The sequence below is a fragment of the Sphaerodactylus townsendi genome, linkage group LG08 (assembly GCF_021028975.2).
Source record: "Sphaerodactylus townsendi isolate TG3544 linkage group LG08, MPM_Stown_v2.3, whole genome shotgun sequence".
NCBI classification, from domain to species: Eukaryota; Metazoa; Chordata; class Lepidosauria; order Squamata; family Sphaerodactylidae; genus Sphaerodactylus; species Sphaerodactylus townsendi.
Window position 1 is genome coordinate 64,986,834 of NC_059432.1, and position 13,291 is coordinate 65,000,124.

The window sequence follows — 13,291 nt, forward strand, 5'->3', positions numbered from 1 at the left end:
ATCCAGCAACTCTTTATTTGGCCAACGCCCATACATGGGCAGAGACAGAAAGGCACGAGGGTGGCATTGACATGCAGACATTCAGTGTGGAGGTGGGCTGGTCACACAGGCTCCAGCATGGCACTTAGGGACCATGCGGGTCAGTCCTTGGCTAAGGACGCCCCCACTCTCAAGACAATCCCATGGTTGATTCTAGTGCACACAAACATGAAGTGGCTGCACAGAAACAGAGTAGCTTTTCAAGGACCATTCAATTCCAACTCTCCCCCCCCCCCCGCCCGCTATTCACTTTCAATCTTACCTGCTGTCCACCCACAACTGATTTATCCCAGCTATTACCCCAGCCCTGCATTTCCATTCAGCCTGCATCTCTAAGAAGGATCCTACTAGAAGACTTCCACAGCGTAGTTTGCCCTTATGATTTAGGGGTGAACTGCAATCTCCAAACTGTACATTAATGTAACTTGTCCTGCTAGACTCCACTATTTCCCTATCTCACCCATCAAAATGCTGTTAAGGATTGGGGGGAAGGAGCTCAGGATGATTATCTTAGAAGGGTTTCATGCTGCTCAAAATTACACTGCCTATATGGAAATGACAATCAATTTGGACCCAACGAGCAAAATGGGGATAGAGATCACCTAGGTTGGGGATGTGCAGGTCCATGCACATGCCATAGTTCTGTGACTGTATTACAGAATTCAGTTTTTGGAGAATCTCGGCTCTGTTAAAGCAAAATTCCAACTGTTCAGGCTACAAAAACAAGCTAAAATACCAGTGGACAATGCCTGATAAACTCTGAGAAGCCAGAGAAAGAGGGATGGGAGGGGTGCATAAGACCTCTGGCAGGCTCTAGCCTTCTATCAAATTATTTGCTTTTTCTCATGAGTATAAAAGCAGCACATGCAAAATAACCAGCTTTGTGCATATTTGTTATTTTGTATAATCAATGCCGTTTACCATACACGGACTTTCTTGGCCAGGATTTTCATTTTTTAAAAGTGCACTATACACACAGCCCTGCCTATGTTACACTACAGTGCACGGATGCCATGAAACTGCTCTGGAGGCAAAATGGATGCCTTCCCTCTGCTGCCTTGAGATCAAATCACTTAACATAAGGAAAGGCTGCTGTTAACCCAAGGAGAAACTGAAATACTGTAAAAGGACTCACATCAACAGAACCAGAAGAAACCTACAGCAAACAGTGAAAAGGGGTCCCAGATTCACTCTGGAGCCTGAACGATGGATAAAAATGAGGGCAGGTATTGTAGCTCAAGCTTCCTTCCCTCTGCTGATCTAAAAGGTTGGGGGAAAGGCACATTTCAGCAGGTCTAGAATTCTACTCACAGATCAATTTTCCTTTTTGCATTTCTTTGTTTTTGACACAGACTGAGCCTCATGAGCGGAGAAAAGGGGAGGACAGAAGGCAAGTGAGACCTAGAGGACTTAGGAAGGGAACAGATGCTTTGCTAAATGCAAGTTCCAACTCTGACACTAAAGGCCAATCCAGCTAAGTCACAACCTCCCAGCTGCACTGGTCTTAAAATGAGGAAAGATGTAAACTAACCTTATGCATTCTCATAGTGTACATTAACAAGTCACTCCTGCCCTACTAGGGGGCAAGAGGGTACAAATTCAGCAACCCTCACTGCCCATCATGGCTGTGAGAATTTAGCACTAGCAGACCTTCTATGGAGAATGCTCTCAGCAAAGGGAATGTCACTGCCTCAGGACTGGCAGACCCTTTGTCTGCAAGGGTGGTTCTGTAACTGCAGTTTGGCAACAAAGCACACTATGACGGCCAAGCTGTTTTAAGAGAGTGATCCAAGCAGGCTGTCCAGCTATGCAGAGCTGGGTTGGGATCATCTACCTTCAAGAGATGGTATTTGTCTCTGTAATTTCTACACTCCACATTCCTCCCAGCCCAGCTTCATGGGAGAGACCCAGAAGTAGGGCTACTTAAGAATTTGCCCCATCATGCTGTGAGGCCATGTGCCAATTTGGAGGCGCTCTGTGCACGCTGAACCACTGCCTGGCACTTCTCCCGTCGCAAGAGCTTGTTGTTCTCAAAAAAGCCTTCATTGCGGGGGATTCCGTGAGAGCCATCAGGGAAAGTTAGAAGCCCTGTGGGGAAAAAAACAAAACAGCATTTTCCAACACAGCTATAGGGCTCAGGCACCCAGTATAATGGGGGAGCAATCTCACACAGCAATTAGAGAGAAAAAGGCTGCTGAACATGCAGAGTTGTGATAGAGGGGTCCTGGTGGAAGAACACTGGACTGGGCAGGCAGAGCCTGTAGCAGGTTGGAGGTGGAGTTCTGAGAGAGGTGTGAGTGCACACCTTGGCTTGGAGGACAAGCCCTTACTTGCTATCCCTTAGCACAGTCATGCTCCTGAATCAGATTCAGTCTTAAAGAACGGCATTGTACTTAAATGCTCCCACAGGCGAGAAACTTTCAGCACTCACCAAAGCCATCAACACGTCCACTCTTGAATTCTCCTTCAAAGGTCATGTTGTCATAGCGAGTGAAGACTCCAACACCATTGAACTTTCCCTGGACAAACTCTCCTTCGTACCTGCATCAACAGTAGGATTATGTCAGACTGGGGACTGCTTGTCCCTGTGCTCAAGCTCAACCTACGGTCCACAGCCAGAGACTGTAAGGCTTTTAGAAAAATCCTGGATGAACATACTTTTCTGGACAGAAAAAAAATGGTGAAAAAGTCAACACTGGAGGGTCATTGGTCATGTGTCTATGGTAATCCAGTTAACTACAGAGGACTTATGGTGCAGCAACTAATGTAAAAAAGCATTTAATTATGGTTCTCAGTGATAGGTCACACAGCCATGCATGCAGACTAAAAGGTTGTCATGCTGGGCATAGCAACACAAATACATTCTCAACACTTAGTAGTATAGCCAAAGCAGCCAAAGTATAGAGACCCACTCATTCTATCTTCCTAGGGCTGTTTAGGACATGCTCATGCATGCTCACTCCTTGAACTGGCCCAGAGCAGTGCAATGGGCCCACAATCCTATACCCACCTGGAGCCATCTGCAAAAGTGAGCACCCCACAGCCATTGAAGAGACCATTCTCAAAGTGTCCCAGGTAAACGCTGCCATCAGCAAATGTCAACTGCCCAACACCATGTCGACGCCCTAGTTAGAAAGAACAAGCAGTATTGCTTGTATATAAGTTGTCAAAACTGCAGTGACCAACCAGCCTCAAAACAGCAGGACCTATAGTTGCATCATTAGCTTCAAGGAAGATGCAAAAAAGTTCCTGAGAAGAAGGTGATAGAGTCCAGGTCAGTTGATCAAGTTCACAGTATAAGACTGTTGCAGAGGCCTGTCTTTGCTTGTTCCACACAGCAACCTTTCCCCTGACAAAGCATGTTGGTTCTCATTACACATAGAGACCCATAATTAAAATCCAGCACACTTTCTAAAGGAACTTGTGGGCTCCTGGAGCAGAACTAGATTGCTAGCTTCATTATATTGTGTACAAGCAGCAAAGAATCATAGATGTAGCACAGCATGCTCCAAAGAGCAAGTTTTGCCTTCCAGCACAACACACAGACAGTAGCTGTCAATGGGATAAAGGGGTCAGGAAAGGAGGTCTTTGCCTGTCAGTTTCCTGATGGGCACACCTGGGAGATCAGTCCAGTTTGTGAATCAGTTGTCAGAAAGCGTACTATGGTGCTTAGGCAGATTCACATCTCTCTCTTTGCTTGGGAATACCTTCCTTAAAGAAAAACTGCTGCACGATTAATGGCAGCAAATCTTCCTTTAACCATTATGTTAACTTCAGGGCACAGCTGCAGCCTAGCCAGGCTACTAACCTTTGTGGAGCAACATAGCTACACTTGAGGCAGGGGATGGAAGCTTTTGCACAGGAAGAAACAATATAAAGTAAATACAACCTGACACACACACAACCCAATGTGGTACAAACCCAGCAACCCAGAAGCAGGGATGCACTTTAAACGCTCTACTACTGGCTCACATCAGCACTTGCTTGCTAACTGGGCACTATACTGGTATCTTGAGACACACATTATCATTGGTTAGCTACAGTGATTTTCTCATTCAGTAAAGCTACTTAGAGATGCCAAGTTATGTGCATTCTGGCAGCTGAAGGGGGCCCTCAACCTGCCCAGCCCCACTCACCTTCCTTCCATTCCCCACGATATTCCTCTCCGCTGGAATAGGTGAAGGAACCTTTGGTAAGGGTCATGGTGCTAGCTTTCGGGAAGGCAGGACAGCAGCTGCAAGGAAGGGAGCAGGGGTATGAGAGCAGCATAAGACAGGTTTGAAGAGGAGCCGTGTTTCAGATTCTAGGGCTGTGTTTTAGAGATTAGAAGCACAGGATAGGCACAGAGGGTGGAAGAGACGGGAAAGCAGTTGTCCATGCAGCACAACCAACTTGCGCAGCAGACTGCAGTGACACCAAACCAACCTGTAGCTGGAGAGCTAATGCACATTAAACTATGAAACCATGCTGTTCTCATCTGAAGGACACAAACGTGTGTGCGCGACATCCGTGGACCTATTCCTAACAAGATTCACAAATATCTTACGCTGTTGTAACTGGAACACTAATAGCTAAGACTACAAAGCCTGACAATATAGGATTACAAAGGAGATTACAAAGGAGAAACTGGGCTAAATCCCAAGTTGGGGACACACACACACACACACAAAATTTCAACAAAATGTCCCCCCCATAATATCAAAGCAAATTTGGATTATCAAAGGACTGAAGGAGAATATGTTTCATCCTAATAATCCTATTATTGACTGTGTCAGATATGTTGAAATCTCCAATATCTGGTCAGGAATCATATGCTGGGAGCAAATGCCAGATGGGCTCTTGGACCAATCCAAGAAGATTCTTTTAATGCAGAGCAGCACAGAGAAATAAAATTCTGGAATGGAGATTACATATATTTGTGAACTAATGAATGATACCCCAGAAGACGGCTGTAATACTACACACTTTCTGCCATTCCTTGAAAACCTTCAGTCTGCAGTCTGACCCACAGATCCTCTTCCTTCTTGCTGTAATACCTGTCAGATTATGACTTTCTCAAGCAATAATAAAAGTGAGGGGGTTGATTATATGGTATTGGCTCTCAGATCGTTTCACTTCAAAGCCCTGCTAAAAAACAGCAGTAGTCAATGGCTACCCAGAATTAGTCAAGCTGTTTTCTCTGCCACATTGAAAAATAGCAGCTCAAGAGTAATGGACACTCTCCTGTCACCCCCCATCTGATGAAGAAATACCTTCAAACACAGGCTGTGCTATATTTTTTCCCTCCCGTTAAGATTACACTGGAGTTTGAAATAGAGCGGATTCACTTTAATATGAGGGTTGACGTGAAATTTAGATTTTTTGTTGGACTTCTATCTTATGTTCCCATACCAGTGATACATAGAAGAATGGGCTGACTGCAACCAATGAACATATTCATCCCTACCACAGGAAATTCAAGACTTACGGCTCAGGTTGCGTTTGCTTGGTTTTTTTTATCTCAGCAGACCAGTGTACAGCTTGAGCACCAAGAGAACTTCAATGAAATATTCATGTATGCAGCCTATGGACTAGCTGGAGATATAACTTGGTATGTCCCATCACAGGGGCTTATTCAGGTCCCCCCTTCTGCTACCAAGGAATTCAATAGGCTACAAAAAGGCCAGACCCATTTGTTATTGAGCCACGGTATCCACTGAACAGTATCAGTTGTGTCACATCTGGGCTTGAAGAAAGGTTAGCCAAATAAGGTCAATTTTGACGGTAATATTAAGTTACTAAATCCGAATGGGAAGTCAAACAGAGAGAGAAAATTATCTGTATTAGATACTTAAAATTTTAGAAATATACTGGATTAATTAAGGTATTTATGTATCAAAAACAAAATTTTGTAATTGTAATGTTTTAATGATATTGAAATAAATAAACTTTAATTTAAAAAACAGTATCAGTTATGGAGAAAATTCTAAAAATATTACAGAAATAGATAATTGTTAACTTTTTTGATCAGAGAGAAACGGTCATTCTAAAAGCTACATGACAGGCATCAAGTATCAGGTACAGCTTTTTCCATCACTGCATCCTCATGCTGGATACTGCTGCACAGGCTGCATTCTTATATAACATGCACTTCAGAGGGGCCCAGGCAGAGAGGGAAAAAGTAGCAATCCCACATACGAACTACAGGTTTTCCATAGGTCACTGTAGGTTTTGTAGCTTCTATAGACTTTACTTGTTGCCTGACTGGCACTGCTTCTGTGAGAACTAAATGGCAGAAAGATAAGAGAAAGATGGAAACAGAAATGAGTAATGGGTTGCACCTGTTGCATCAGGTGCTTATCTGAGATTTATATCCGTGTATTTGAGTACTGCTACCAGATGCTTTTGTACATCTCAGCCCCACCAGTAATATTACTAACATCTGGAGATTCCCCTTTTGGGACAAAATTATTGTCACTGAGACAATGTTCACCCATGTAATGTAGAAAGTTTCATTGGAACTTGTCTCTAGTTCCTGGGTTTTTTTCTTCTCGAGTCCTGGTTCTGATCCTGAAAAGGAAAATGTGTATTGAGTGTACCAGTAATAATTGTACTAAAATCAGTAGAGTGTCCAGTATTTACCAAAAACAGTGGATGCATTTTTCACAGCCTCCACCCATGTATGGTGGGAGTGTACCAGAGTCACACGTAGTGGCAGATTACAGCCAATATTTATCTTATTTCATCAGCACAATGCAAATGTACCCTGCATCCTCTATGAGGAGACTCTTGTAATCTGAGGGAGGTGCTGTTAAACAAGTGCTCAGTTCTCCACATTTTAGGGTATACAAAAGTGTTTATGTCTGTTTGAATGATCTGCAGTGGTATGCACAAAGGGTGCTTAAGGGGGAGGGATGGACGGGTCATATTTGGAGACATGGTCTGACTTCCTAGGAAAGCTAATTCTTGTTTACCTGGGCTTTGTTTGTTTTGAAGTCTTAGCAGCCAGTACTAGTGCAGCTGAAGATACCTGGCAGGGTTCTGTGAAAAGATATTTTGTTCACTTGTTCTCCTGACTTTGTTGTTAACCTTGTATGGTGGTTGAATAAAGTGTTCTCCTTCACCAAAATTCTCCCATATATCCATGGCTATTAAGCTGCAGTAACAGAATGATATAGCTCCAGGCCACACATCTTCATCTGTTTCCCTACTCCTGGAACTATATTGTGATTGAATGCTGAATTATCCTATCCTTTAACATGGTTGTTGGGGAGGAAGAATCTGCAGCTCTCAACTGACTCTAGTAGAAGGGTTTTTATTTCTGCCTGCTCTCTTGAAAACATAACATTACACTGGAGGTAGGACCAGTTCTTGAATAAGCATAAGCTCTCTGAAAAGTTAGCTTCTTCCCTTGTCATTCCATTCACTTCCCTCAGACCGTACTGGCAACATCTCAATCGCATAGGGCTGGCATAACATCAGTATCAGTTCTTGGTACTGGTGTTACTTTTCCACCTTTTAGTATAGTGGAATTTAGTAGCAATCACATTCAAAGGATAACAGTGTAAGGATGCATTACCACCCCAGGTCAATGAAAGCAAATTATAAGGTATGAGGCTGACTAAAGTTCATCTCAACCCTTTTGCTATAGATGGCTAGGCTAAGACCAAGCAGAATTACATGTAAGGAAGAAAATCCAAAGGGGGGTAGTCATGTAAATCGGTTATAGCAAAACAAACAGGCTGTGGTGTTTTAAACACTTAACAGGATTATTATGGCATATGCTTCTGTGAATTAGGATCCACTTCAAACACAAGTGGACTCTCGTTTATGAACGCTCATGTGATAATAAATAATAAAGTCTTCAGGATGCTATAAGACTCTTTTTTACCTTGGAAGAGCAATTGTTGGATGTATGAAATGTGTTTACTTTTCTCTATACATAGAACAATGCAGCAACAAAGATCTTGTGATTTATAAATTCAGGACAAAAGATTGTATGAGGAAGATGATGGAAAAGAGAGTAACAATGCCATCCTAAGCAGCATTACATAATTCTAAACCTACTGAATTCAATGGGTTCAGAAGGCTGTAACTCTGTTTAGGATGGCATGGCCTATTCATTCTAGGGACTATACAATGATTGCTGCTCTTCTGGAAATAATTACAGCAACTGCAGCAGCAAACCATGCTTATTGTAGGTCCACAAGCTGCCAAGCAATTCTGCCCCACTCCGCTCCTAGTGGAATTTGGCATACCCACCTCATCAAGGATACCAACCTGGTTTGGTTGAAACAGACAAGGGCAGCATCATTTACTGTAAATATAGATCCCTCTATTTTGCTCTTCCACTCATAGGGGAAAATCTCTCATTAAAGTGATTTGCATTAAGGCTGGTGCTATGTGCCTGTAGCTCAGTTCCACATGCCACATTTACGTCTTTACACAGAGTCAACTACAACCTTCCCCACTCACATTCTCTCCGTACAGAGCCCATACAGTTAGTTACTAGCAATCTCAAACTCTTATCCTGACAGTACTACCCTTCACCTCGGACTCTCCTTTTGACCAAGCTTCATCGACTAAGTCCACGTCCCGCAGCATCCTAAAGTCAAACCATGTAGCCCATCCAATCAAGCTCTCACCACTACTATTGCTCACTTAGCGCTCTGCACCTCGCAATGACCGATCTTCTCTGCACAGGTCCTCTCGGTTCTACTTCCTCCGGAATGCGTATATCAATCGCCACCCCGGGTGACTTCAATCCGACCCCAAGCCCGGGCATCCCCGGCACGCCTCCCTTCATCCCTCCAACATGACGGCCGCGCCCCTCACCTGGCTTTCAAGCGCCACAGCAGCGACCATGAGCCTCACACCCCTCCACTCTCCCCCCATCGGCCACCGCCTCTTTCCTCCTCTTCGCTCTGTCAGCTATGCCAGGCTTCTCCCACCACACCCGCCACCCCGGGCTAACCGACCACCAGGATCCATCCCTCCACGCTGTTGGCTGTTTCCCAGGCAACCAGCAGTAACGCAGCTACTCATTGCCCAACCTTCCTGCTACCTTCCCCCGCCCTTTCCTCAGCAGCCATCTTAGTAAAGGGCAAGAAGGCTTCCTACAATGATACGGCCATGTTTGTGAGGGGCAAGATCCCTTTCTCTGTCCCCACCGGCCCCGAGGAGACCCTCCTCTTCTGCCTTCCTCTGACGGCAGGTTCTTGTTGCAGCCCTTTATTATGCATAATTCATGGGAAAACAAAATAATGAAAGAAGAAGCAGGGCAGTCAGAAATGTTTGCTGACAGTGGAGCCTTTACAATACAAATCGCTATATGGGCATTGCAAGAAATAACGGCATTAGTAATTTCTCATTTTGAGCATTTCACTAATTTTATCTGTTTGGATTTTGTCAGACAAAACCAAAATGCAAGGTATCAATAATGTCATCTAAGGTACTCTTGGATATATCTATATTTTATTGCATAATATTTATTTAGTAGCATGCTGTTCCTGTTGTAATTATTTGTTCTTCTTTCATGACCATTGGTGCCCAAATGTAAGGAGTTTCCGGAGGGAGACTGCATATTTTTTTTCTCAGCCCCAGGGATGAGACAAAAACATACAGAAAATTCAGGGGTTTTTTTGGTAGGCAGCCCAATACAAAGTGTGCAGCAGTCAGAGACAACCACGCTTCTGCACCACCATGCCCCCAAAGGGGTTTCAGGTGGGAAGCCCAAATACAACCCCTCCCCCCAGCTGCCTGGGGAAAAAACCTTGCAAAAAGGACTTATGCCACACTTTCTGGTGGGATAAGTCTACGACTGGAGAGGGGGATGTTCTCAGGCTGAAAGCCTGGTGAAAGCTGACTAAAGTTGGCTACATCCCTGGGAATGCCCTAGGCCTGTCCTCCTGCTGCGCTGGAGTGGCCTTTTGTTGGCATAACTTCAGGGTGGTGGGCCCTGCTGGATTTGCTGCAGGGCTGTGCAGCACTCACCCAACAATGTGTTTGGTCTCTGCCAGCGTAGGCGCCCCCTTACACTGGCAGGGCATCCATGTCGGTGCAAACCCATACTGCTCCCACAACTTGTTTCAGCCTTTGCCTCTGGATTGGGCTGTTAGTCCATGACTCATGGTGGGTAACATATTCTTTTACAAACATGAAAGTTTTAAAATGATTGTTCCTGTTCTTTGTATTTTTAACAGAAGTGAACATCCCTGCTGGCCTGTCAGTGTGGAAGAAACAACAGGAAGAAATCATTTGCAGGGAGACTTCATGAAACATCATTGATATTTGTAAACTACTGGGAAAGTGGTGTTTTAATATTGGTTATTATTATTATCATCAAACTTATATGCTGCTCTCCCACATAGGGCTCAGAGTGGCTTACATTCAATAGATTAAAATAAAATAATAAAAATAAAAATAAAATACATTAATAAAATACATAAAAATGCAGAATAAAATAAATACATAACAATAAAATACATTATAAAATACATTAAATACATTAAAATACTGTCCACAAAAAACCCCATAGCCGGCGGCATTCCTCACATCCCTTCTCCCTTTCCTGAGGAGAGACTGGCTGTTGTTATGTAGGAGGCCAATTGATGCAATGCCTGAACCAAATACCTGGTGGAACAGCTCTGTTTTACAGGCCCTGCGGAACTCTTTCAAGTCCCACAGGGCCCTGATGGAAGTAGGTGGAGCATTCTACCAGGCTGGGGCCAGAGCCAAAAAGCCCTGGTTCTAGTTGAGGCCAGTCACTATGAGGGGTACTCTGACTTGAATAGCCCCATCCTAACCTCTTGTCAGACTTCAGAACCTAAGAAGGGTCATGATGTAGAGGAAGGCAATGGCAAACCACCTCTGAAAATGTCTTCCCTTGAAAACCGCACCAGGGGGTTCCCATAAGACAGCTGTGACTTGATGGCACACACACACACAAAATGAGGACTGCATGGTTAAGATGAAAAGTAAAAGGGACCATAAACATTTTAGTTCTAGAAGGGTACATAATGAGGTTCATTTTGTGGATTTAGATGATGATTAATTGGAGTAGTAGGCTTCCACAGGATCTCCATTTTGGAAAGATCTAAAACAAGAGTTCAGTCTTTTTCAGACAGGAACATGTCTTTGACACCAACTTACGACATCCAATCTACTTTGTTTCTCTCCTCCCCTCCTCTCCCCAGTGTTGGGGACTGCATCTTCCCTAGTTTTGTTATTGTGTGGTTGCCAGCTTAAACCATCCTCTAGGTTGGACTAAAATGTAAGAATGTAAGAATTTTAATGGGGTTTATTGTACTTGATGGCTTTAAATCCAACGTATTTGTTTATATTATTATATCTGATAACTTCTAATATAAGCCACCCTGAGCCCAGTTTGCTGGGAGGAGGGTGAGGTATAAATAAACTTTTCATTCATTCATTTTTTACATATATATCTATCACAGTGCAATCCTGAGGGGGCCCTAAAATGCTGTGGAGGTGGTATGACCCTGGGGCTGGCATAAATGCCACTTGCACCAGAGTAAGAGGCATTTATGCTGGGACAGGAGCACAACACAGGGGCGCCTTTGCAGCCATTGCATGGTGCAGCTCCAGCACAGGGGCTTGTTGTTCTGGTGCCAAAGGGCGTTATCCAGGGGTATGGCCAATATTAGTAGGCTCTCTAAGTCATTTGTCCAGTGCAAAGTTACGCCTGCAAAACCTGTCGTGCTGCCTATAGTGCCCCATAGTAAGCAGTCTCAAATTCCTTCCCCCATAGGTGCAGCCCTGCCCAAAAGGTGCCAAAGTGCTTAGGATGGTGCTGACTAGCTCTTGTGCCAACGGAAAGATCCCTAGTGCTGGACTGGCCCCCTCCCCAGCAACCCATGGCTGAATCCCCTGTCCTTTAAAAACCATTGCCAGAAGCCACCAAGCCCCATAAGATAGGTTGTGCAGCATGGCATGCTGCTGGTCAGCTCCCTACCATGGGAACATAGAGCTAGTGGGATATTCCTTTCCTTGTGTGACAGACCCCTTTGGGGTATGGCAGCTTTTATGGCTCTGCTGGATGTATGCCATGGGACCAGGGGTGACCAATTGCCTCCAAACCCTTGGTTGCCCATATCTGTGGGGACAATGGCCACTAGTCCCGGGCAAGGCCATACAGGAACTGTTTCTGAGCTGCCAGTGAGAATCCAGAGGGATCACATTCACCAGCATGGCTGTGCCAGGGCTGCCAGGATTGTCATTGACTTCCTCTTTCTCCCCCCATGTCCCAGTGCTCTTGTGGGGCCCACCCGCCCCCAGGGGTTCCCTTCCCCCACCCTAGTCTGTCAGCACAGCTAACCTCTTAGAAGGTGACTGTGCTGCACCATTGCTGCGCCATCCCTGGCCGTGGTGCAACTATTTCCCCACAGGATTGTACTGCCTGTCATTTTGTTACCTTCTCCATATGCATGCCTCTATTTTGTTTTATCTTTTAAACACTCAAACTACATCAAAGCACACATACATGCTCACAAAATGTTGCAGATGCTGTCATGACACCATCTTGGATCATGATGTGACTTCGTTGTGACCACAACTAGCAAGGTGTGGGAAGGACATTAACGAGGGTTGCTGGTGTTAGATGAACATGAGATCAATTACCACTGGAAAGTCTGTGATATCTCATTACAGAGGCTAGGCAAATATCATGGCAACAGATCAAAGGCTGATTATTTTCTACTTCCCATTGACCTAGAATTAGAACCAACAGAAGCCAGACTGCTGAACTATGGGTCACATGGGTCTGCCTATATGTTATAGGAAGCAAACAGTAATGTAAAAGATCCTAGACTTACGTACTGTTCATCTCCTATTCAACATTTCATGCATCAGGAGAAGATGCAGATCTCACATTAAGCAGATGTAGATGGCAAATATTTTTCTATGTTGGTAGTATTTTCTATTTAAGCCGCCATCTTCCTATCATAGCAAACGTGTATGTTTGTGTGATTTATGTGCAAAAGAACACATTTCACACTGAGTTAAATTTGCCCATATTCTTTAAACTTATTTAGTAGATTGTGGCAACCATGTTGGCATGGCATAGCTAGGGGGTGTGGGAGTGCTAGAGCTCCAGGCACCATGTCCCAGGGCACACACCAGGGCAGTGCCCTCCCTCACAATTGCGCCCCATCCTGAACTCAGGGGAATTCAGACAGGCATGCAATTGGCGGGACTCACCCCCACCCCAATCTTCATGTGGAGATTGGGAGCGGGCCTAGTCGGGCTATCCCTC

General features: G+C 44.6%; 1 protein-coding gene across 4 annotated transcripts; it reads right to left on the reverse strand.

Annotated features, from left to right (window-relative positions):
- MORN4 (MORN repeat containing 4) lies at nucleotides 1-8,971 on the reverse strand. Of its 4 annotated transcripts, none has more exons than XM_048506326.1 (6): nucleotides 8,854-8,943; nucleotides 6,217-6,303; nucleotides 4,176-4,273; nucleotides 3,050-3,164; nucleotides 2,471-2,580; nucleotides 1-2,127 (listed from the first exon to the last, which is right to left on the reverse strand). In XM_048506326.1, exons 3-6 carry the CDS (start codon nucleotides 4,240-4,242, stop codon nucleotides 1,979-1,981), a joined length of 441 nt encoding a protein of 146 aa, XP_048362283.1. In that variant the 5' UTR covers nucleotides 4,243-4,273; nucleotides 6,217-6,303; nucleotides 8,854-8,943; the 3' UTR covers nucleotides 1-1,978. The 4 variants fall into 4 exon arrangements, with proteins under 4 accessions (XP_048362283.1, XP_048362280.1, XP_048362281.1 ...); XM_048506323.1 differs by lacking the exon at nucleotides 6,217-6,303 and adding an exon at nucleotides 6,512-6,588; XM_048506324.1 differs by lacking the exon at nucleotides 6,217-6,303 and having other exon boundaries at nucleotides 8,854-8,971.
- Between the last annotated feature and the right edge of the window lie 4,320 nt (nucleotides 8,972-13,291).